We start from the raw sequence: 24,551 nt of genomic DNA on the forward strand, positions 1-24,551 counted from the left end.
TCACTTTGCCCTGTTTTCTGTCCTTGCTTGTATGAAGGTGGTTTACCTATTTATGCAAGTATTTCTCTGACAATAGATGTGTAACAGCCTAATGTAACATTGTATGGAAATACAGGATAACACAGATGCAGACATGTTTTATAGATTTATCAAGATGCGTTATTAATACAACAGAGTTAGTTAGTTTTTCAATGTTCGTCGTCAGCTGGGTCCGTGAACTCCCCGTCGGTTGCCTCCATACGCTCCAGTATTTGATTTTTTTAAGTTTTAAGTCCTCCTGCGCAAGAGCCAATAGCAATTCCTTTTAAGTTTTTCTACTCTGTAACTGGACAAACGAGCCCCAAGTATACCGTTTCCTCTTTGCTTGTTTTCTGTGTGTCCTGCGCATGCCCAGTAGAGGAGATTGACCCAAATATCCGTTCTAATGTGGACGGAGATATTTTTAAAAACGCCTGGTGTGGACGAAGAGTCTCGGCCTGAAACGTCGACTGCACCTCTTCCTAGAGATGCTGCCTGGCCTGCTGCGTTCACCAGCAACTTTGATGTGTGTTGTGTTGTTTGGTGTGGACACCTATCGTTTTTACGCGAAACCAGTGTTTTCAAAATTGTCCGGTCTAGTGTGGACATAGCCTAAGCCAAGATACCCGACACTCACTGTATAATGTGCTTCTAAATCAAAAAAAGGTACATTCAATCCTCTATTACAAACCAGAAAAGAGGAATGATCTCAGAGTGATAAAAAACAAATTAGCGATATAAGCGGCAAAATAGCATAATCAGCACTATAATAATGTTCTAATTGGCAATACTAAGCAGTATAATAACATTATTAGCACAGCTAAGCATTCCGATTGGCAAACAAATAATGTAACTAAGCAAAGTTAGTGCAATCAATTAGCATATTTAAGCGGTCAACAAAAAAAAATACCATTCCCTGTGGCTCCACTAGATTAGACAGAGTAGATGCAGCAGAGACGGAGGAATTGAGAGAAGGGGATGGCAATTTTCCTCTGTCTCCATCACATCTGCTCTCAGGACGAGACTTTTTATTCCAGACCTAGGATATGTCTTCCTTCTTCAAAGAAAGGGGCTTCCCTTCCTCCACCATCAACGCTGCCTTCAACAGCATCTCTTCTATTTTGAACACGTCCGCCCTCACCCCATCTTCCTGCCACCCCACTAGCGATAGTGTTCCTCTTGTCCTCACCTACCACCCTCCGTGTTCAGCACATAATTCTCTGTAAATTCTGCCAACTCTTAATGGGATCCCGCCACCAAGCACATCTTTCCCTCATCATCCCACCCCAATTTTCTACAGGGATTGCTCCCAACATGACTCCCTTGTCCATTTGTTCTTCCCCATTGATCTCCCTCCTGGCACTCATCCTTGCAAGCAAAACACTTTCTCCCTCAGGGCCCCAAACAGTCCTTCCAAGTGAGGCAACACTTAACCTGTGATCCTGTTGGGGTTAACTACTGTATCCAGTGTTCCCCATGGGGCCTTCTGCATATCGGTGAGACCAGATGTAGGCCATCCATTTTAAATCTACTTCTCATTCCCATATGCCTGTTCATGGCCTCCTCTACTGTCGCAATGAGGCCACACTCAGGTTGGTGGAGCAAGACCTTACATTCCATCTGGGTAGCCTCCAACCCGATGGCATGAACATCGATCTCTCGAACTTCCGGTAATGCCCCCCACCCCCTCCCCTTCACTATTCCCCATTCCCATTTTTCCTTTCATCACCTCCCTCTGATGCTCCAGAGGGGTGTGGGTGCCCACCAGAATTGAAACGCCGCCCTTCTCAACAGGGTCCGAACCTTAGACACTCCCACATCGGCCTCCGAGAACTCCAACTTCACTGACAAATAACCGCCGTACGTATAGTCACCCAGATCTCCGGTGCCCTGAATGGGTCAATGGTAAATGCTTCAGATACCGGGTGTAAAACGAACGGTACAACAATAGACTGAGGAACAGCTTCTATCCCAGAGCTGTGGCCTCCATCACACCACTCCCACAGAACAATGACTGAAACTGTGAGCACACACATGCACACACAAGGACACAAATACTTGCAATAACGGCAATTTGAGCATTACTGTGATATGCTGGTGCTGCTGCAACTTATCTATTTGATACTGTTTTTCTATTACTGTCTTGTTTTTATCTACTGCTTTATTTAATTGCCTGAGAGAAAGCCAAACAGAGTTTCATTGTACCTATGTATAATGACGATAAAGATTACTCAATTCAATTCAATGTGACCCGCAACCTGGTGTCGAGAAAGGCTTTAGCATAAATACCCCCTAACTGGAGCGACACACTGGAGCATAGTCCCACTAAGCCTTCAGGAATAGGGCCTTTCACTTTCAGGGGTTCCTCATACATTGCTGGGAACGTGTTCCCCCAGAGACACCAGGCTATTCCCTCACTGGGTCTCCTCTAAATTTTCCCAAAGACTCTTTCTCTGCTTAGGTACCCAGGGGTTCACTCTCCTTCTGGCATGACACTGGCTGCTAGCGGCCCTCCGCATTGTTAGTCCCCTTGGGGGATTTGCCCCGCCATCAGCTCCATCATATGGGGGGGCGGGGGTCGCACCTGCTGATAACAGCCGACGTATCTCCGTTCTCACCTCTGCCGCAATCTCCTATACTGCTCCACGGGGTAGGCTATCCATGGTCACTTCGCCGCAGGGGACCACTACCGAGTACCATACCCTGCTGACGGGGCCCTCCCACACCTCCGACGCGTTCTCCTCTTCCCACACCTCTCTGATCAGCTCAACAAAAGATGGAGGGTAGCGCATCTTACAAGACTGTCGGAGACCCCAAGCAATCCAGTCATGGGACTAGGCGCCCCTGGCTATCTGGTGCATTCTTAACTGATCCACCTCAGCTGCCCGAATGACCCCCCTGTGCCGCAAGCAATTTAGCTGCCTCTCTAGCCGAAAAATAAAAGCAGAAAGCTTCTCCCCCTTCTCCTGACGCATGTTCTGAAACCCTGCCATGAGCTCCATTGGGCTTCCAGTCGGACAACTGTCGCTACGGGATACCGCAACTGGACGGCTCTCACAACGTCAGCAGCCCGCCCATGCAAACTCTCAACCAATCTCTGTTGCTTTACATCATCACAGCACTGCCACTCATCTAACCACTGAGAGGTCTGCTCCGCCCAAGCCTCATACCCCTCTTCCCCCTCAGAGGTGGGCATTATTTCAGAGAATAGGTGAACCCTACCACAGCTGGGACTTTGAACCTGGGCATTTTTCCATTCATTTGCCAGAGGGGTAAAGGCAGATACCAACTCAGAATTCTCACTCTTCACCAGGGAACATGGACTAATTAGCCATTCCAAATCCAACCACTCCTTCCCCTCACTCCTCAGAAACGATAGAACTCTGTCTTTGAAATCTCTGCCCCCAGCTACCGCTACGTCAGCACCGGTCTGCATTAAAACAAGAGCTGCGCCCACCATTTTATCAAACCCTCGCCCCGCTATCGCAACTTTAACAGTACTTAACAGGTGAACTAACATTCATCCAGAGTACAAATATCTACCCCACTGGTACAATATTCAGGGTAATCACACAGCATCCAACGAAATCAATCCTGAACGATACCCCCACAAGTGTAACTCTCAGTTCATCTAGCAGCTTAATCAAGGGGAAAACAGCCCTCAGCCCGGCCAAACTTAAGAAATTTTGTTTAGGTGGATTTGCCCAATGTGTTCTCTGTTACAAATCAGTACCACGAAATGTGATTAAACAATTAAGCTTTATAATTCTTAATTTGGCTATATGGTTAGTAAAGAAACAAAAAAAAGAAAAAGTCCCATTCTCATGGAACAATCTAATGCGCAATGTCGGAGCTCACGGTTCAGTCCACTGGTTTCCCGTCCACCTGCTCTGAGTGTAGCTGACCCTCGGACCCTTGCTCAAAGGCTACTCTGTCCAGCTGTCTACCAACTCTCTGCATTCGCGTCTTCTCTCCTCATCTCTCACCGGCAAAAGACCGCAAAATCCTTGCTCCCAGACCCACAAGAAAGAGCAACATCCCTCTCATTGGATAGCCCCACATTCCAAAGCCCCGTTATCTCTAGTCATAACCCGAACATTGCTGCTACAGAGAAACCATTACATTAGCAGTGAAACCTGGCTAGAAGATCTATCTTATTGAATTGGAAAGAGGTCAATCCTCCTACAACATTTCAATGGTTTTCTCAAACAATATCATGCTTAAATTTAGAGAAAATCAGAAGTGGCACCTCTGATCCTTCGGTTAAATTTGAAGAAACTGTGAGACCATTTATTCAATATTTTCATATGATGTAGTTTGACCTTTTTCAAATCTTTTTTTTAACTAAAAATATACGGATAGAGGAGTGGAGTTAACGACATCAATGATTGTACCCAATGTAATATGTTAGCCCAACTTTGTTTTAGTTTAGTTTAGTTTAGTTTTGCTTAGCTCAATTTAGTGTGGTTTTTTTTCTTTTCTAGTTTGGGTATTTTTTAGTTTTCTTTCATTTACTCTTTACCATGTTCAATTATATTTGGAGTTGGGCTGATCTAATATACTTGTATTATCGGCAATTTTATACCAGCAAACGTTAGCTATTAATAATGTAATCCCATTCACTGTTTATAAGTATCATTATTATGTTTATGATTTCGAAAATGAATAAAAAGACTTTAAAAGAAACCTTACAGCGCGTTACACCTACATCATACATGACAATCTGTAACTGTGCTACAAGTTCATTTACCTTTCTCCATATACTGCACACATTCAAATATAACACTTATATTCACCCTTTTTGATTTTGTCTACCTTTTATGTTGCAACTCATCCTGTTGGCTGCAATTTTGCCCTATCATCAGCCTCTCCCTGCTAGGAGTCTCACTACACATTGCCTGTTTGTAAACCAACTACCTCATCTTCAGCACTATCACTCCAGTTCCCATCCCCCTGCCAAATTAATTTAAATTTACTCGAACAACTCTAGCCAACCTCCCTCAGGTTCAGGTGTAACCTGTTTCTTTGAACCTCTACACTCTGCACCAATTCCTCAGCCACACATTCACCTGCCAAATCATTCTATTCTTATCTTCACTGGCACTTGGCACAGGCGTCAATCCAGAGATAACTACCCTTGAGGTCCTGTTTCTCAGCTTTCTGTCTAGCTCCCTAAGACACCACTTCTTCCTCAAAGGACAGTGAGGCAAGGCAGTCATCAACATGGAGGCAATGCAAAACCGTATCCACTGTCTCATAGCTGAACTGCTCTTCATTGTATTCTGCGCATTTCCTAAGAGCAAAGTTGGCACAGCTTGGTGATGAAGTTGCTCCAGAGATGTACCACCATTTTAAAGTCCACCGTATCTTGTCTGAGGTCACCATCAGGCCACCAGAGAAACCTCAGCAGATCTGCATCTTCTGCCTGTACTTTAACCTGATGAAATATTGGATCAATATCTGCCATGATCACCATTAGTTACTCTCTGAATATGGTTATGACTCCAGAGAGTGAGCTAGTAAGATCTGGTCCCTGTAAAAGCTAAGCATGAAGTGATATTCCTTGAAAAGGCGCTCCACAGTCAAACACAACACAAAGTTTCCCAGGCTAAGGAGTTGGCGTAGGAGGAAGGGCATAAGACTTTTGGATCATTGGGCTCGCTTCCACGGAAGTTGGGACCTGCAAGCAAGAGTTGTACAGAGATGGGAACAACAGTGACTGAACAGATAGTTGAGAGGTTGTGGAGACAGATGTTGTTAAGACCTCAAAGTCAGGAATTAAAATGCTGAGCATTTGCCCTGAGTTGCATATATTTCAATGTAAGAAGTATCGTAGGAAAGGCAGATGAGCTCAGGGCATGATATTGTAGCCATTAGCGAGACTTGGTTGGAGAGGAAGAGTAGCTCAATATTTCAGAGTTCCGTTGTTTTAGACATAACAGAGCAGGGGAGTGGTGTAACTAGTCAAGGAAAACGTCACGGCAGTGCTCAGCCAGGACAGACTAGAAAACCCGTCTGGTGAGGCGTTAAGGGATTTAAAATAATCAAGAGGGCTGAAAGAAGGCATGAAGTTGCCTGAGCAGACAAGGTGAAGGAGAATCCCAAGGGACTCTACAAATATGTTATGAGCAAAAGGATTGCAAGGGACAAAATTGATTCTCGGGAAGAGGATCCAAAAGAGATGGGGGAGATCTTAAATGTATTTTTTGCATCTGTATTTACTCAGGAGACGGTCACAGAGTCTATAGAAATAAAGCAAAACGGTATCAACTTCATGGACTCTATACAAATTACAGAGGAGGAGGTATTTGCTACCTTCAGGCAAATTAGGGTGGATAAATCCTCAGAGCCTGACAAGGTGGTCCCTCGGGCCCTGTGAGAGGCAAGTGCAGAAATTGCCAGGGAGGGCCCTAGCAGAAATATTTAAATTATCCTTAGCAACAGGCAAGGTGCCAGAGGATTGGAGGATAGCCAATGTTGTTCCACTGTTTAAGAAAGGCTCTAAAAATAAACCAGGAAATCATAGGCTGGTGAGTCTAACATCAGCAGTGGGAAAGTTACTGGAAGGTATTCTAAGGGAGCGTTGGGAGCCGAGCACTTTGAAGAGTTTACTCCCAGGTCAGCAAAGCTAGTATAGAAGGAGAGTTTCGCGGGCATTCGGACATTCCAGAGGTCCAGTCAGCGTTGGGAGCATAGCACTGCAAATTAAAGAAAAGCACAGAAGGGGCAAGCAGGGTGGCCATTGTTGGGAGTCGGCCAGTGGTGACAGTAGGAGCGTCAAGCTTTGACTCAAGAGGCTTCGATGAGAAGAGGCTGAGGCCAAAGACACAGGTTTGAGTACTTGGTCTTGGTTACCCATTGTACAGTGCAAGCAGATTGGCAGATATGGCAGTGGAATGCTTCTACTGTAGGATGTGGGAATTCATGGAACCTGATAGTCTCCCTGATGACTACATCTGCAGGACATGCAGCTAACTCCAGTTCATGAAAGACCGCATTAAAGAAATGGAACTGGAGTCAGATGAACTTTGGATCATTCGGGAGGCAGAGCAATTGATAGATACGACTTTTAAGCAAGTGGTTACACTCAGAGTGCAGAATTCAGGGAGTAGATGGGTGAACACCGAAACAGGTAAAGGGAGAAGGAAGTCGGTGCAGGGTCCCCCTGTGGCCATTCCCCTCAGCAACAGGGGAATACTGCTATAGGGAATGGCCAACTGTGCAAGGCAGCAGCTGCTGGACCAATAGCACTGCGGTCAGCTCTAAGCCTCAGAAGGAAAAGGTGAAGTCAGGTGGATCAATAGCCACAGGAGACTCAGTATTTAGGGGGACAGATAGGAGATTTTGCGGTAGCAAAAGAGACACCAAAATAGTGTGTTGCCTCCCAGGTGCTAGAGTCCAGGATGTCTCTGAGCGGTTGCAGAATATTCTTGAAGGGAAGGGTGATCAGGCAAGTGGTGTGGTACGTGTTGGTACCAATGACAGAGGGAGAGGTCCTGCGCAGTAAGTTTATGGAGTTAGGAAGGAAGTTGAAGAGCAGGACCTCTAAGGTGGTAATCTCCAGATGACTCCCAGTGCCATGAGCTAGTGAAGATCAGAACAGGAAGATAGTGCAGATGAATGAGTGGCTGAGGAGATGGTGCAGGGGGCAGAGTTTCAAGTTATTGGATCATTGGAACCTTTTCTGGGGAAGGGGTGACCTGTACAAGTGGGACAAGTTGCACCTGAACTGGAGGGGAACCAATATCCTGGGAGGGAGATTTGCTAATGCTATTGGGGAGGGTTTAAACTAGATTTACAGGAGGGTGGGAAACCAAGTGAAGAGGCAGAGGATGGGATGGTTGGCGCACAAGTAGTGACAGCTTGTAGGGAGTTTATGAGGGAGGATAAGCTGATGATAGACCAAAGAAACACTCAACCAGATGGTTTGAGATGCATCTATTTTAATGCAAGGAGTATTATGAGGATGGCGGATGAACTTAAGAGTGTGGATCAATATGTGGAAGTATAACGTTGTGGCCAATACAGAGACTTCGATGACTCAGGGGCAGGAATGGCTGCTGAGTGTGCCAGGCTTTAGATGTTTCTAAAAGGGCAGGGAGAGAGGCAAAAGATGTGAGAAAGTAGCACTGCTAATCAGGGATAGTATCACTGAAAAGGAGGAAGTCATGGAGGGGTCGTCTAGTCATTGTGGGCGGAAGTCAGAAACAGGAAGGGGGCAATAATGCTACTGGGTGTTTATTTACAGAACACCCCCTCCCAATAGTAAAAGAGACATCAAGGAGCTGATAGGGAGGCAGATTCTGGAACAGTGCAATAATAATAGGGTTGTTGTGATGGGTGATTTTAACTTTCCTAATATTGACTGGCATCTTCTTAGAGCAAGGGGTTTAGATGGGGTGGAGTTTGTTAGGTGTGTTCAGGAAGGTTTCTTGACACAATATGTAGATAAGCCAACTAGAGGAGAGGCTGTACTTGATCTGGTATTGGGAAACGAACCTGGTCAAGTGTCAGATCTCTCAGTGGGAGAGCATCTTGGAGGTAGTTTTGCCTTGTCCATACTGCACCAAGTGCCACCGCTGGGCTATAGACGTGCAGGAGCAATGTGTGGTTAAGTGCCTTGCTCAAGGACACAACATGCTGCCTCAGCTGAGGCTCGAACTCGCGACCTTCAGGTCACTAGTCCAACGCCTTAACCACTTGCCAACACCAACTCTATCACAACTCTATTTCCTTTACCATAGCGCTAGAGAGGGATAGGAGCAGAAATTTGGGGAAAACATTTAATTGGGGTAGGGGGAAATATGATGCTATTAGGCAGGACTTGGGAACATAAATTGGGAGCAGACGTTCTCAGGGAAACGCACACCAGAAAGGTGGTGTTCTGCACAGGTATGTTCCATTGAGGCAAGGAAAGGATGGTAGGGTAAAAGAAGCATGGTGTACAAAGGATATAGAAAATCTAGTTAAGAAGAATAGAAGAAGCTTATGAAAGTTTCAAAGAACTAGGTATTGTTAGAGCTCTAGAAAATTACAAGGGTGCCAGGAAGGAATGCAAGAATGAAATTAGGAGAGCTAGAAGGGGCCATGAAAAGGCCTTGGAGAGTAGGATTAAGGAAAACCCCAAGGCATTCTAAAAGTATGAGAAGAGCAAGAGGATGAGCCATGTGAGAATAGGACCAATCAGGAATGAGAGTGGAAACACGTGTGTGGAGCCGCAGGAGGTAGCAGAGGTACTTAATGAATACTTTGCTTCAGTATTCACCAGTGAAAAGGACCTTGGCAATTGTGGAGATACTTAAAGCAGACTGAAATGCTTGAGTGTATAGACATTAAGAAAGAGGATGTGCTGGAGCTTTTGAAAGGTATTTAGATAAATCGCTGGGACTGGGTGCGATATACCTCAGGGTACTGTGGGAAGCGAGGAAGGAGATTGCTAAGCATCTGGTGATGATCTTTGCATCATCAGTAGGGACAGGAGAAGTACCAGAGGATTGGAAGGTTTCAAACATTGTTCCCTTGTTCAAGAAAGGAAGTAGAGATAACCCAGGAAATTATACACCAGTGAGTCTTACTTCAGTGGTGGGCAAGTTGTTAGAAAAGATCCTGAGAGGCAGTATTTAAGACCATTTGGAGAGACATAATCTGATTAGGGATAGTCAGCATGGTTTTGTCAAGGGCAGGTCATGCCTTACAAACCTGACTGAATTCTTTGAGGATGTAACAAAACACATTGATGAAGGTAGAGCAGTGGATGTAGTGTATATGGATTTCAGTAAGGCATTTGATAAGGCTCCCTATGCAAGGCTCATTCAGAAAGTAATGAGGCATGGGATCAAAGGATACCTTGCTTTGTGGATCCAGAATTGGCTTGACCACAGAAAGCAAAGGGTGGTTGTGGATGGTTTGTATCCTGCATGGAGGACAGTGACCAGAGGTGTTCTGCAGGGATCTGTTCTTGGACTCCTCCTCTTTGTGATTTTTATAAATGACCTGGATGAGTAAGTAGAAAGGTGGGTTAGTAAGTTCACGGATGATACAAAAGTTGGGGGTATTGTGGACAGTCTGGAGGGTTGTCAGAGGTTACAGCGGGACAGTGATTGGATGCAGAACTGGGCCAAGAAGTGGCAGATGGAGTTCAACCCAGTTAAGTGTAAAGTGGTTCATTTCGGTAGGTCAAATTTGAAGACAGAATATAATATTAATGATAAGATTCTTGGCCGTGTGGAGGATCAGCGAGATCTTGGGGTCCATATCCATAGGACACTCAAAGCTGCTGCGCAGGTTGACAGTGTTATTAAAAAAGCATATGGTGTGTTGGCCTTTCTTCAACCATGGGATTGAGTTTAAGAGCCGTGAGGTAATGTTACAGCTATACAAGACCTTAGTTAGACCCCACTTGGATCTAACTGTGTTCAGTTCTGGTCACCTCATTAGAGAAAGGATGTGCATGCTATAGAGAGGCTGCAGAGGAGATTTACAAAGATGTTGCCAGGATTGGAGAGCACGCATTATGAGAATAGGTTGAGTGAACTTGGCCTTTTCTTCTTCAAGAGACGAAGGATGAGAGGTGACCTCATAGAGGTGTATAAGATGATGAGAGGCAATGATCGTATGGATAGCCAACGGCTTTTTTCCCTGGGCTGAAATGGCCAACGAGAGGGGGCATAGTTTTAAGGTGCTTGGTTGTAGGTACAAGGGGGATGTCAGAGGCAAGTTTTTCACACAGAGAGTGGTGAATGTGTGGAATGCACTGCCAGTGAAGATGGTAAAGGCAGATACAATAGGGTCTTTTAAGAGACTCTTAAACAGGTACATGGAGCTTAGAAAAATTCTAGGCAGCTTCTAGAGTAGGTCACATGGTTGGCACAACATTGTGGGCCGAAGGGCCTGTAACATGCTGTAAACTTTCTATGTTTCTATGGGACAGGATATATGAGTATTTGTATAGATATGGATTTATTAAGGATACTCAGCATGGCTTCTTGCATGGTAGACCATGTCTAACCAACCTTATATGGTTTTTCAAGGAAGTTACCAAAAATGTTGATGAAGGCAATACAGTAGATGTTTACTTGGACCTTAGCAAGGCATTTGACGAGGTCCCGCATGGAAGGTTAGAAGATCCAGTCACTAAGTATTCAAAATGAGGTAGTAAATTGGATGATCCATTAGCTTTGTGGGAGAAGCTAGATGGTTCTGAAAGGAGTCCTGTGATTAGTGGAGTGCCGCAAGAATCAGTGCTGAGTCCATTGTTGTTTGTCTTCTATATCAACAAACTGGATGATAATGTGGTTAACTGGATCAGCAAATTTGTGGATACACCAAGATTGGGAGTGCAGTGGATACCAAGGAAGATTATCATGGCTTGCAGTGGGATCTGGACCCAGCTGGAAAACTGGGCTGAAAAATGGCACGTGGAATTTTATGCAAACAAATGCAAGGTGTAGGACTTCGGTTGGACCAACCAGGGTAGGCTTACACTGTGAGTGGTAGGGCACTGAGAAGTGCAGTAGAACAAAGAAATCTGGGAATACAGGTGCTTAATTCATTGTAAATGACGTCATAGGTTAATAGGGTTGTAAAGAAAGCTTTTGGCAAATTGGCCTTCATAAATCAAAGTACTGAGTATAGAGTTGGGATGTTATGTAGAAATTGTCTAAGACATTGGTGAGGCATAATTTGGAGTATTGTGTGCAGTTTTGGCCATCTACTACAGGAAAGGTATAAATAAGCTTGAAAGAATATAGAGAAAATGTACAAAGATGTTGCCAGGACTGGAGGGCCTGAATTACGACGAAAGACTGAATAGGTCAGGACTTTATTCCTTGGAATGTTGAAGATTGAGGGGAGATTTGATAGAGGTATATAAAATTATGAGAAGTATAGATTGGGTAAATGTAAGAAGGCTTTTTCCACTGTTGGGTGGGACTACAATTAGAAGTCATGGGTGGAGGGTGAAAGGCGAAAAGTTTAAGGGGAACATGAGGGGAAACTTCTTCACACAGAGGGTCATGAGAGTATGGAACAAGCTGCCAGTGCAAGTGTTGCAGGTGAGCTCGATTTCAATGTTTAAGTTCAGATATATACATGGATGGTAGGGGTATGCAGGGCTACGGTCCTGGTGCAGGCCGATTAAACTAGGCAATTAAAATAGCTCAGCATGGACTAGATGGGCCGAAGGGCCTATTACTGTGCCGTACTTTTCTATGACTCTATGTGTCCTGCACACAACCAACCAAAGCAGACGTCTTCTTTGAGGAAGGCAATCCTAAAGGTTAGGGTTTTTCTTTGAATGGGTTCCATGGTTTTCTTTGTTCGTGACTCTCTATGAGAATCTCAGGGTTGCATACTGCATATGTACTTTGGTAATAAATGTACTTTGAACTTTGATTGGTACCCAAGAAAGAGCCTTTTGCATGTCGACAGATTAACTTTTCTGTTCATTATCAAAATATTCCTGTAGTAAAGCCTTAGCTTTTACATATCCTTTCAGAGGGTCAACATGCTGCAACTTCTGACAAGTTGTCTGGAGTGACCTCTAGTGTACCATTCAAGGAAACAGAAGCAGTCACTATGACTGTCAGTCTCGTCTTCAACACTGTTTTCAAAAGCTCTCATGAATGCATGATACTGCAATAGATCTCCAAAGATTTGAATCTCTTTTAAGCAAAGACCAAATACATTGCTGTTGTACCAATAAGGTTGTTACTTCATTTTGCTTCCTCATAATATCCTTCTATCATCTAAAACAAGTGTTTCCATGCTGTAAGTTACTGTCCACTCGAGAACTTTGAGCTATTGGATATGACATAGGTTTAGAGTGCCTCACTAGTCCAGGCTGAGGATGAATACCTGAACTACCTCTTGGAGGTCTTGTTCATGTTTCACAGACACTTAAGAAAAGAATAGATCAGCATTGGCAATAGGTGTTTTCGTTGTTCTTAATGCCTTTTCAATATAGGAACTCACACTATAGGACCATCCTCCTGGGGCACTTTTAGCACTGCCACACTTGAAGCCCAATTTCTGTGTCCAACTTAAGCTGTTCCTTCCTTTCCTGTAGCTGCTCCTCTTGCTCTACCAGCGCATGTTTGTTCTTCAATAATTGTTGACGTGCAATTAATGCAGCTAAATCAGCCTCAGTTTTAATGCATGCAGAACAGGTAATAGATGAGAAAGATTTTCTTCCAGCAAAAGAGCTTCGAGCACTAACATTAGACACACTGTCATGTGGTTTCACGTCATCGTGTGGGTCACCTGTTCTATGCATAGTCAAAACATGCCCTGGAATTGAGAAATATTGTCAGACGGAAGGAGAGATGCATATTTATATTAATGGAACATGTATGGTTCAACCATTAGTTCGTATCCTCAATTAAGGCACTGTAATAGCAATCAATGTTTGAAAATCATTGGTTCTGCTTTTCTTGTTTGGCCTTGGGAAGTAATGAGATTAGCATATGATGTTACTTAGCAACAGCTTCACAGAGACTCATCAAGTCCTCAAGACAAGATTGCATTTGTATGCAATTTTTTATTCAATACCAAAATGTTCCTGTAATAAAGCCTTCGCTTTTCATATCCTTTCCTAGGGTCTACATGATGGCAACTTCTGACAAGTTCTCTTGGCTGACCTCTAGTGTACTGTTCAAAGAAATAGAGGTAGTCACTATAGCTGTCATCAACTGATGGCATTAAACCTTTAATTTTGGTCACATTTGTTTCATTACCTCTTTGAAGACTTCCAATAGTATTAGCCTTAGCTTTAGCTTTGATTTCTCTTTTGAAAGCCCAAATGCAGGGTTGTCGGCAGTAATTCCATGCCTTGATACACTCATGTTACTTTCTCTAGTTGTGCGACTCACAATTAGCTCATTGTTCACCTGTAGCACCGACAATATTCAACACAATAAACCTCGTCAACAAACAAAATATCCACACATCCAGTGTTTAAACCAGACCAAACAATCAGCCTTCAATTCAAACATCGGCAACCAGAATATTTCAGCACTTCAACAAAACAAAGCAACGAACCCTTCAGCAACACCACACGATTGAGCAATGGTCCCCTAAGGATGGGCAGCGCTGACCTCAACAGAAGTTCACAGATAATCCTACTGCAAGTTTCTCCTGTTTCTGACATGTTGTTCTCAGTGTTGGAATTCTAATTTCACCAATGGGTCTAAGGCAATCCTTTGCAGTAGACTGTGTACGTTTGGTATAACTATTTCTTGACAAAATGTAGTGATTACTTTAAAACAAATCCAAACTGCTGAGAGACTAAGCCAAGGTACTCAACACTGTAGGTTGAATTTCCAAATTGAAAACGGTATTCGATCCTTTATTACAAAACCAGCAAAGATGAATGATCTTATCGCAATGAAAAACCTAACAAAACTAAATTAGTGATATAAGCGATACAATAGCGAAAGGTGGTCTAATAACATTCCAATTGGCGATATTAAGCAGTACAGTAACGTTATTCGCAGAGCTAAGCGTTCCACTTGGCAGTCGAATAGCATAACTAAGCAAAGTTAGCATAATTAATTAACGTATGTAAGCAGTCAACAAAAAAAATCATTCCCCATGGCTCAACCACTCTTCACTAGATGACACTAAACAATTAAGACAATGTGTAACTATCAAGCAACACACATAAAAGTTGCTGGTGAACGCAGCAGGCCAGGCAACATCTATAGGAAGAGGTACAGTCGACGTTTCGGGCCGAGGCCCTTCGTCAGGACTAACTGAAGGAAGAGCTAGTAAGAGATTTGAAAGTGGGAGGGGGAGGGGGAGATCCGAAAGGATAGAAGACAGGAGGGGGAGGGATGGAGCCAAGAGCTGGACAGTTGATTGGCAAAAGGGATATGAGAGGATCATGGGACAGGAGGCCCAGGGAGAAAGAAAGGGGGAGGGGGGGAAAAAACCAGAGGATGGGCAAGGGGTGTAGTGAGAGGGACAGAGGGAGAAAAAGGAGAGAGAGGGAGAAAGAATGTGTGTATATAAATAAATAACGGATGGGGTACCGGGGGAGGTGGGGCATTAGCAGAAGTTTGAGAAGTCAATGTTCATGCCGTCAGGTTGGAGGCTACCCAGACAGAATATAAGGTGGTGTTCCTCCAACCTGAGTGTGGCTTCATCTTTACAGTAGAGGAGGCCATGGATAGACATGTCAGAATGGGAATGGGACGTGGAATTAAAATGTGTGGCCACTGGGAGATCCTGCTTTCTCTGGCGGACAGAGCGTAGGTGTTCAGCGAAACGATCTCCCAGTCCACATCGGGAGCACCAGACGCAGTATATCACCCCAGCCGACTCACAGGTGAAGCGTCACCCTAGGCCTCCTGTCCCATGATCCTCTCATATCCCTTTTGCTAATCAACTGTCCAGCTCTTGGCTCCATCCCTCCCCCTCCTGTCTTCTCCTATCATTTCGGATCTCCCCCTCCCCCTCTCAAATCTCTTATTAGCTCTTCTTTCAGTTAGTCCTGATGAAGGGTCTCAGCCTGAAACGTCGACTGTACCTCTTCCTATAGATGTTGCCTGGCCTGTTGCTTTCACCAGCAACTTTTATGTATATTGCTTGAAATTCCAGCAGCTTCAGATTTCCTTGTGTTAACGTGTAACTATACTCATTTGCTTCTTCCACGCCCCAACCCACGTAACAATTTTCCATATTAGACATGCCAATACAGACAGAAAACAGATTAATGGCTCCTACAGTGACTATGAGAAGTACTTATAACTTGTCAGCTGACTTTGTAATATAACAAGCACCTTTTGAAAGAGGAAGCCCATATCAAGGTGATCACCAGATACCTGTCAGCAGCAAGTTCCATTAGTTTGCAATGGATTGAAAATTATAGCCATAAGTAAATATAGAAAATGACCAAAACAGTATATGGAATGCTTTCCTTTGTAGCTAGAAAACTAGAAATCATGTGGGCAGAAGTTAAACTAAAGCTATAGAACACACTGGTGTACTGCATCATCCTTGGAAGTTAAAGCAAACTACTAGTTTAGATAAAGAATTTGGAATTCTAGGTTTAGATTCCATACGTGAAAAATTAGAGCTAGCCTTTCTGGAGTGGAGTTAGGTAAAACAAAATTGAAGTGTGAAATACTGGTAAACTGAGACTAACCAACCTTAGCATCAAGGAGGTTTGGCAAAGCTGAAATCAATGGATACCAAGGGGGAGAAAACACTTCAAAGATTGGAGTCATATCTTGCACAAAGAATAAACTGAAAAGTTAAATCACTGACAGTAGCTTTCAGTTTCTGTACTAAATATATAGTACAGTTCTTGGTCAGTAAATTATCCCTGTCCCACGACCTCAGTTCCTCAAGGAAGCCCAAGCCCATAATTGGGGATGTCAATGATATATAGGTCAACATTCAGATAAGGACTAATGAATGGCTAGTAATATTTGTGCCACACAGTGCCAGACAATGATAGCCCTGATAAGATAGTGATGCTGAGTGATGCTGAATTCACATTCTGTGGGTCACAAGTGACCAAAAACATAATTGCATCAGACAAGTAAACAATGCAGTTAAGAGGGAATATCAGAAGAAGTGTACCTTGGAAGGAGCACTGTGTGCAGTTCTGATCACCAGATTATAGGAAAGATACAATAGTGCTAGACAATTCAACAGGATGTTGTCTCAGATAGAGAGTTTCAGTTATGAGGAGAGATCGGAGAGGCTGGGTCTGTTTTCCCTGGAGCAAAGGAGGTTGACAGGGGATTTTATTGAGACATATAAAATTATTAGATATATATATATATATATATATAGGTGATAGCTTTCTTGCTTGCTTATCATACCAGAGGTAGAACGATGACAGACTTATGTAAGTGCCAAGAAACTTCAGGGGAGCCATTTCTAACCAGAGTGGCAAATGTGCAGGTTTGCTGAAGTACAATCCAGACTGTATAATTCAGAAATTATTCACCACACATGTTTAAGCAAGATACAAATTGAACATCATGGCACCTCACTTTGAAAATGTCCGTAGCAAGACCTCATATAAAATTTTAGGTCTTGGTGAGACACAGAACTTAATAGAAAGCTGACACTGGAACTTTCAAAATCATGAAAACCTTTACAAACAATGAAGGGGCAGCTGAATTCAACTCTACAAATAACATTTGGATTTTCAAAGATGAATATAGAAATATTGTCTTCTACAACAGGTGAGCATTTTCTGGCAATTCAACTTGACAATTCCATTCTTTAAACTGAAGCAGTGAATCTGACTCTTTAACTAAGGATGTGCCATCTTATTGATTTATTTTCTGTTTTTGTATCATGCTTGAAGAAGCAAATTTATAAAATAGCAGGTTGCATTAACTGATGGTAAAAGAGGTTTGTTTTAGGAACCATTAACTATCAACAAGTAGGGTATAACACAGAGTTTTTAAGCGCCATTCCCAAATGATGAGTAAGTAACAATAGTTGAGGGATTTTCCTGACTCCTCCAGTTTAGTTTCTGAACATTGGGAACGTAAGACCTACATCAAGAGTAGACTTAGAACTAAATAGTCCTAAATACTTGACACAAATAATACTGAATAATTTGGGAAAATTTGGCTGTAGCCATGTTCAGAAACAGTAAACACACTGAAAATTTTACATCTACTTACTGTTCTTTTAGATCTGTAAACTGTTTCTCCAAATTGGACATTTCATCTAAGCACTCTGTCCTTCTCCTCTCACAATCTTCATCGTCCATTTCTATAAGACATTAATATTAAAATCTTTGAAGCAGAAATGAGGAGAATGGCCAGTGCAGTAGTCAGGTACCAGGCTCTCACCGAAAGGACAAGAATTCAAATGAGCTTAAAGATGACTGTCTCATTTATATGTTCACATTTAAGTTTCAACATGAAATAAATAAACAAAAGCTGCTTCCAGCACTAAAGTACGATGATCCCATAACTGGCATAAAAATGACAATTACTCTTTGAAAATTAAAAATACTGATATCAACTGTTTTTGTTGTGGATTTGTTGATGTTATTATGCTTGCTGTAGCTTAACCGTGTTTTTTATATAAAAATAATAGATTTAAAACAAATAAAAAGGATTTAAAACAGTTTTCAGATAATGATCATTCTTCACTCTTTTCCAATCCATGTCAAAAACAACACATTGTTCTATTGATCTATTTAACTTCAAAACTGTTTCTAGCTTTGGAACATGGAAACAGTTATTACACAAAGTGAATTTAAAGTCAAGCTCTATTGCTTGCACTATCAGAATGAGGTTCTGTTTGTCTTTTAATCCAATGAACATCTGGTAGGCAATGACATTTCCTATCAAAGACAAATACTTCTCCTACATGTAGCTTACAATGAAGTGTTCACACCTTTACAATATACTTCCATTAGCAACTTCACAATTTTACATTCTCTTATCACAAGCATCAAATCACATACCGTACATTGATGTAATCTTCCAACCTGTCCCATCGTTTTTAAACAGGCTTACTACTTATTCTGAATCCAATTTGATACAATTGTTCGACCCAGGAAAACCGGTTACTTTCTCCAAAAACATTAATTTACATAAAAATAGCAACTATACAAGAGTCATAGAGAAGTACAAGACAGTAACAGGCCCTTTGGCCCATCTAGTCTATGCCTACTCCCAAAGACCAGCACTGGACCTTCTATATCCCTGCTATCCACGTATCTTCTCATAAACGTTGAAATTGAGCTCACATGGACCGCTTGTACTGGCAGCTCATTCCACACTCTCACAACCCTCTGAGTGAAGAGGTTTCCTAGGTCCAATTCCTTTGCTATGCAAATAGGAACCTCTTTTTACATTGATGTACACTGCATCCTTTGACAGAACAAGGTAACTACTCATTTTAAAAGGTTCACTTCCACTTCTCTTTCTGCTTTATCATGTCTTACAATGATCTACATATCCTAGTATTAAAATCCAAGCAGATTTACGGAATGTGTATCAAGTGAATTATGCAAACTTCTCAATAATTTGTCAAGTGAGTCAAAACATTCCACATAAACTCACCACACTTTATTGATGACCCTTCACTCACTCAAAAGACTATTACGTTATCTGCAAAACTATAATTTCTTGGGCTATTCTTTTTGCTAGATTACGTGAACCGCATTCCTAAGTCACAAGTACAATTCCTGTATTCAAGGAACATAGAACATAGAATAGTACAGTACAAAACAGGCCCTTTGGCCCACAATGTTGTGCTGACCCTCAAACCCTGCCTCCCATATAACCCCCCACCTTAAATTCCTCCAAATACCTGTCTAGTAGTCTCTTAAATTTCACTAGTGTACTGCCTCCACCACCGACTCAGGCAGTGCATTCCACGCACTAACCACTCTCTGAATAAAAAACCTTCCTCTAATATCCCCCTTGAACTTCCCACTCCTTACCTTAAAGCCATGTCCTCTTGTATTGAGCAGTGGTGCCCTGGGGAAGAGGCGTTGGCTGTCCACTCTATCTACTCCTCTTAATATCTTGTCTCTTTGTCTATCATCTCTATCTTGTACACCTCTATCATATCTCGTCTCATCCTCCTTCTCTCCAAAGAGTAAAGCCCTAGCTCCCTTAATCGCTGATCATAATGCATACTCTCTAAACCAGGCAGCATCCTGGTAAATCTCCTCTATACCCTTTCCAATGCTTCCACATCCTTCCTATAGTGAGGCGACCAGAACTGGACACAATACTCCAAGTGCGGCCTAACCAGAGTTTTATAGAGCTGCATCATTACCTCACGACTCTTAAACTCTATCCCTCAACTTATGAAAACTTTCTTAACTGCCCTATCTACTTGTGAGGCAACTTTTAGGGATCTGTAGACATGTACCCCCAGATCTCTCTGCTCCTCCACACTACCAGGTATCCTGCCATTTACTTTGTACTCTGCTTTGGAGTTTATCCTTCCAAAGTGTACCACCTCACACTTCTCCAGGTTGAACGCCATCTGCCACTTCTCAGCTCATTTCTGCATCTTATCAATGTCTCTCTGCAATCTTCAACAATCCTCTACACTATCTACAACACCACCAACCTTTGTGTCGTTGCAAACTAGCCAACCCACCCTTCTACCCCCACATCCAGGTCATTAATAAAAATCACGAAAAATAGAGGTCCCAGAACCAATCCTTGTGGGACACCACTAGTCACAACCTTCCAGTCCGAATGTACTCTTTCCATCACGACCCTCTGCCTTCTGCAGGCAAGCCAATTCTGAATCCACTTGGCCAACCTTCCCTGGATCCCATGCCTTCTGACTTTCTGAATAAGCCTAGTGTGGAACCTTGTCAAATGCCTTACTAAAATCCACGTAGGTCACATCCACTACACTACCCTCATCTATATTCCTGGTCACCTCCTCAAAGAACTCTATCAGGCTTACTAGACACGATCTGCCCTTCACAAAGCCATGCTGACTGTCCCTGATCAGACCATGATTCTCTAAATGCCCAGAGATCCTATCTCTAAGAATCTTTTCCAACAGCTTTCCCACCACAGACATAAGCCTCACTGGTCTATAATTACCCGGACTAACCCTACTACCTTTTTTGAACAAGGGGACAATATTCGCCTCCCTCCAATCCTCTGGTACCATTCCCCTGGACAACGAGGACATAAAGGTCCTAGCCAGAGGCTCAGCAATCTCTTCCCTCACCTCGTGGAGCAGCCTGGGGAATATTCCGTCAGGCCCTGGGACTTATCCGTCCTAATGTATTTTAACAACTCCAACACCTCGATTGACTTCCGGGTCATCAAGGGAATGGCGGCGTAAGGAAAAGGTCTCTCGACAAAAAAGAAGGTAAACAGCCCCAAAATCGAATTTAGACAAATACTTAATATTGCATAACTATATTAATAAAAGGGGCAAGGATGATGTCTAAGAACAAGATTAAAAAGTCCGCTCCGAAGGCTGATAAACATAAAGAGACACAGCAAGGCGACGGGCCTAGCTCGCCCACGGCAAGCCAGGACGGAGATAATGAGGGGGAATTGGTGACTCTGTCTTTGATTCTCGGAGAGATTCGCAAGTTCCGACAAGATAACAGCAAACAGCTGGAAGATATTAAAGGAGAAATAGTAAAAACTAACTCGCGGATAGATGAAGCCGAAGCGAGGATTGTTGGAATTGAAGAGAAGCTACAAAACGCAGAGGAGGTGATAGCAGAAATGCTGAAGCTACAAGACCAGCTCCAGTGGAAACTAATAGATCAAGAAGGCCGCTCGAGAAGGGAAAATGTGAGGATTTACGGAGTCCCCGAAGGAAATGAAGGTAAACCCAGATTGATGATTCCCTTTGTGGAGAAGCTGCTTAGAGAGAACCTTGATATACCGGCCGCAAAAGACCTACAGATAGAAAGGGCTCACCGCGCGTTGGCACCACAGCCCCCGGCAGGCGCCCAGCCCAGATCGATTCTGGTCAGATTTCTCAGCTACAGAACGAAGGAAGAGGTGCTTAAAAGGGCATGGCAAAAGAAAGGTTTCATGTGGAACAACTGTAAAATCAGTTTAGACCACGACTAGGCACCGGGGATTCTTGCCAGACGGAAGGAATATACGGAAACACGGAGAGTCCTGAAGGAAAACAACATCAGATTCCAGACCCTGTATCCAGCTCGGCTGAGAGTCTTTTATGACGAAGGGACAAAAACTTACGCTACGGTGGAGGAGGCAACGTTGGACCTGGCGGACCGGGGACTACCTATTAAAGTTATCACCCAACCGGAGTCGCTACTGGAGAGGATTCGGCAGAAGTCGTGGCAGTCAGTGGGGCGAGGACGCTCCACTCGAACCAGAGTGTCAAACTACAAGGAAAAGCTGCAAATATTCAGACGCGAATGTACAGAGAATACAGATTAATTAAGAGAAATGACTGAAAAGAGTAAATCGGACTTAAAAGTAAAATGAAAACTGGTAACTGAAAATAAACTAGGCAGAATAACTTGAATGATAACAATTTGGTCGAGACATAAATAGGAGAAAATTCTCTATGATTATTCAAACTGCTGAGGGCCCTCTAACACAGGGTGAAGATAGAGGTTATCCCTCTGAACTGAGGCGGGTCGGTGCTCAGGCCTCACTGTGGGAAGTCGGGAAAAATTTTCAAATATTACACGTTCAAAAATGTCTAGGGTGTGGTTATATGTCTTGGTTTACTGTTGAGAAGGGATTGCTTACTGTTTGGTTAGAAAAGGAGAGTGTTTTTTTTTCTACTAGAGAAAAATGCAAACTGAATTGGTAAAAATAATTTCCTATAATGTTAATGGGGTTTTGAATCCAATTAAAAGAAATAAGATTATGTCTAAATTGAAAAAAGAGAGGGCACAAATAGCTTTCCTCCAGGAAACACATATGAGCCAATCTGAACATGGAAAATTAAAAAGAATGGGCTTTAAGCATGTATTTTATTCATCATATAAATTGAGTCACAAAAGAGGGGTAGCTACTTTAATATCAAGTACTCTTAATTATGAACATATTTCAGAGACTAGAGACAAAGAAGGATGGTTTGTAAAAATCACAGGAAGAATAGAAGGTACAGAAATAACATTGCTGAATGTTTATGCTCCTCCAGGTTGTGAATGGTCATTTTATAGACACATTTTTGACCTAATGGTCAGTTCTCAAGGGGTAGTAATTTGTGGAGGGGATTTTAATATTAGATTAAATCCTATATTAGATTCTTCAAGAATAGTTACTCAGAATAAACCTCTGACTCGGAAAGTGAATTCATTGATGGAGGAGTTGGGAATTATAGATGTCTGGAGGGAATTACACCCTACTAGTAAAGATTATACATATTACTCTTTCCCTCATTCAGCCTATTCAAGGATAGACTATTTCTTTATCTTTAATACAGATAGACTCAGGATAAAAAACTGTAATATTGCAACAATTGATCTGTCGGATCATAGCCCAGTCTCTATGTCTCTAATCCTGGAAAGGAAAATGAGGAAAACACTATGGAGGCTAAACTCACATATACTCAATAACCCGAAAGTAATGGAGAGATTAAGGGGAGAAATCAAAGAATATCTAGACCTTAATGACACGGGAGAAACATCACCAGTGATTTTATGGGATACATTGAAAGCTGTACTCAGAGGGAAAATTATTTCCATTACTACTCACATGAAAAAAATCAATGCACAAAAATTAGCAGACCTTCAAGGAAAATTAAAACAACTTCAAGTTGTAGATAGCAACAAAAGTAATTCAAATCGAAAACAGGAAATTAGGAAATTGCAAAGTGAAATTGACGATATTTATACATTGGAAACTCAAAGAAATTTTCTTTACCTGAGACAAAAGAATTATGAAGTAGGAGGTAAATCAGCTAGATTATTAGCATATAAATTACGAAAACAACAAGCAGACAATACAATTCATAAAATAAAGAATCCAAAGACAAAGCTTGTGGAGAGTACAATAGGGAAAATTCAAGAGATTTTTGAAACATATTATCGAGAGCTGTACTCCCAACCCCGGGCCCCCAATGAGCCCTATATAGACAGTGTACTGAATTTTTTAGATCTACCTAAACTTACAGATTTACAAAATGAAAGTTTATTAGAACCAGTAACTGTCAAAGAACTGAACGTGGCCATCTCTAGTTTAAAGGCTGGAAAGTCCCCGGGTTCTGATGGGTTTACCTCAGAGTGGTACAAGTCCCTGAAGACACAGTTAGCCCCATTACTACTTAACACCTTTAATTGGATCTTGCAAAGAGGAGAAACTCCACCTTCCTGGAGAGAAGCGATTATTTCAGTTATTCCTAAAGAGGGTAAAGATAAACTAGAATGTGGCAATTATCAGCCAATTAGTGTTCTTAATTTAGATTACAAACTATTTACATTTATATTAGCGCGCAGATTGGAAAAGCTTTTACCTGGCCTAATCCATTTAGACCAGACTGGATTCATTCAACAAAGACAAACACAGGACAACATAAGGAGAACTCTGCACATATTAGAACAGGTTAATAAGAACGAGACAGAGACAATGGTAGTAGGATTGGACGCTGAGAAAGCTTTTGATTCGGTTAGTTGGGCATTCCTATACAGAGTGTTAGGAAGATTCGGCTTTCAAGAAAGGTTTATTAAAGTAATTCAGACTCTATATGACAGCCCTACAGCCCGAATTAAGATAAATGGGGACCTCTCTGACTCCTTCATCTTAGAGAGAGGCACTAGACAGGGATGCCCAATTTCTCCTCTCCTTTTTGCGCTATATATTGAACCACTTGCCCAACTAATAAGACAGAGCGAAATCGTAAAAGGTATCAAGGTGGCAGGGATTGAACAGAAAGTGGCGTCATTCGAAGATGATGTTTTGGTCTATCTGAGTGAACCAGAAAAATCATTTATAGGATTGTTTACACTGTTGGATGACTTTGGGAAAATATCAGGTTATAAAATAAATGTAAAGAAAACGCAGGTTATGTCCCTAAATTATACACCATCCAAAAAATTGCAGGATACATACGATCTTAAATGGGAAGCT

The 24,551-nt window shown here is 42.4% G+C and overlaps 1 protein-coding gene across 1 annotated transcript in view; it reads right to left on the bottom strand.

Moving 5' to 3' along the window:
* Window positions 1–24,551, bottom strand: part of brms1la (BRMS1 like transcriptional repressor a) — a 65,396-nt gene that overhangs the window by 34,385 nt on the left and 6,460 nt on the right. Inside the window, exon 2 of the mRNA XM_072267645.1 lies at window positions 17,667–17,757. Within this exon, the coding sequence (XP_072123746.1) occupies window positions 17,667–17,757 (91 nt within the window). The remainder of the gene's footprint in view (window positions 1–17,666; window positions 17,758–24,551) is intronic.

This window comes from Mobula birostris, chromosome 1 (genome assembly GCF_030028105.1).
Source record: "Mobula birostris isolate sMobBir1 chromosome 1, sMobBir1.hap1, whole genome shotgun sequence".
NCBI lineage: Eukaryota > Metazoa > Chordata > Chondrichthyes > Myliobatiformes > Myliobatidae > Mobula > Mobula birostris.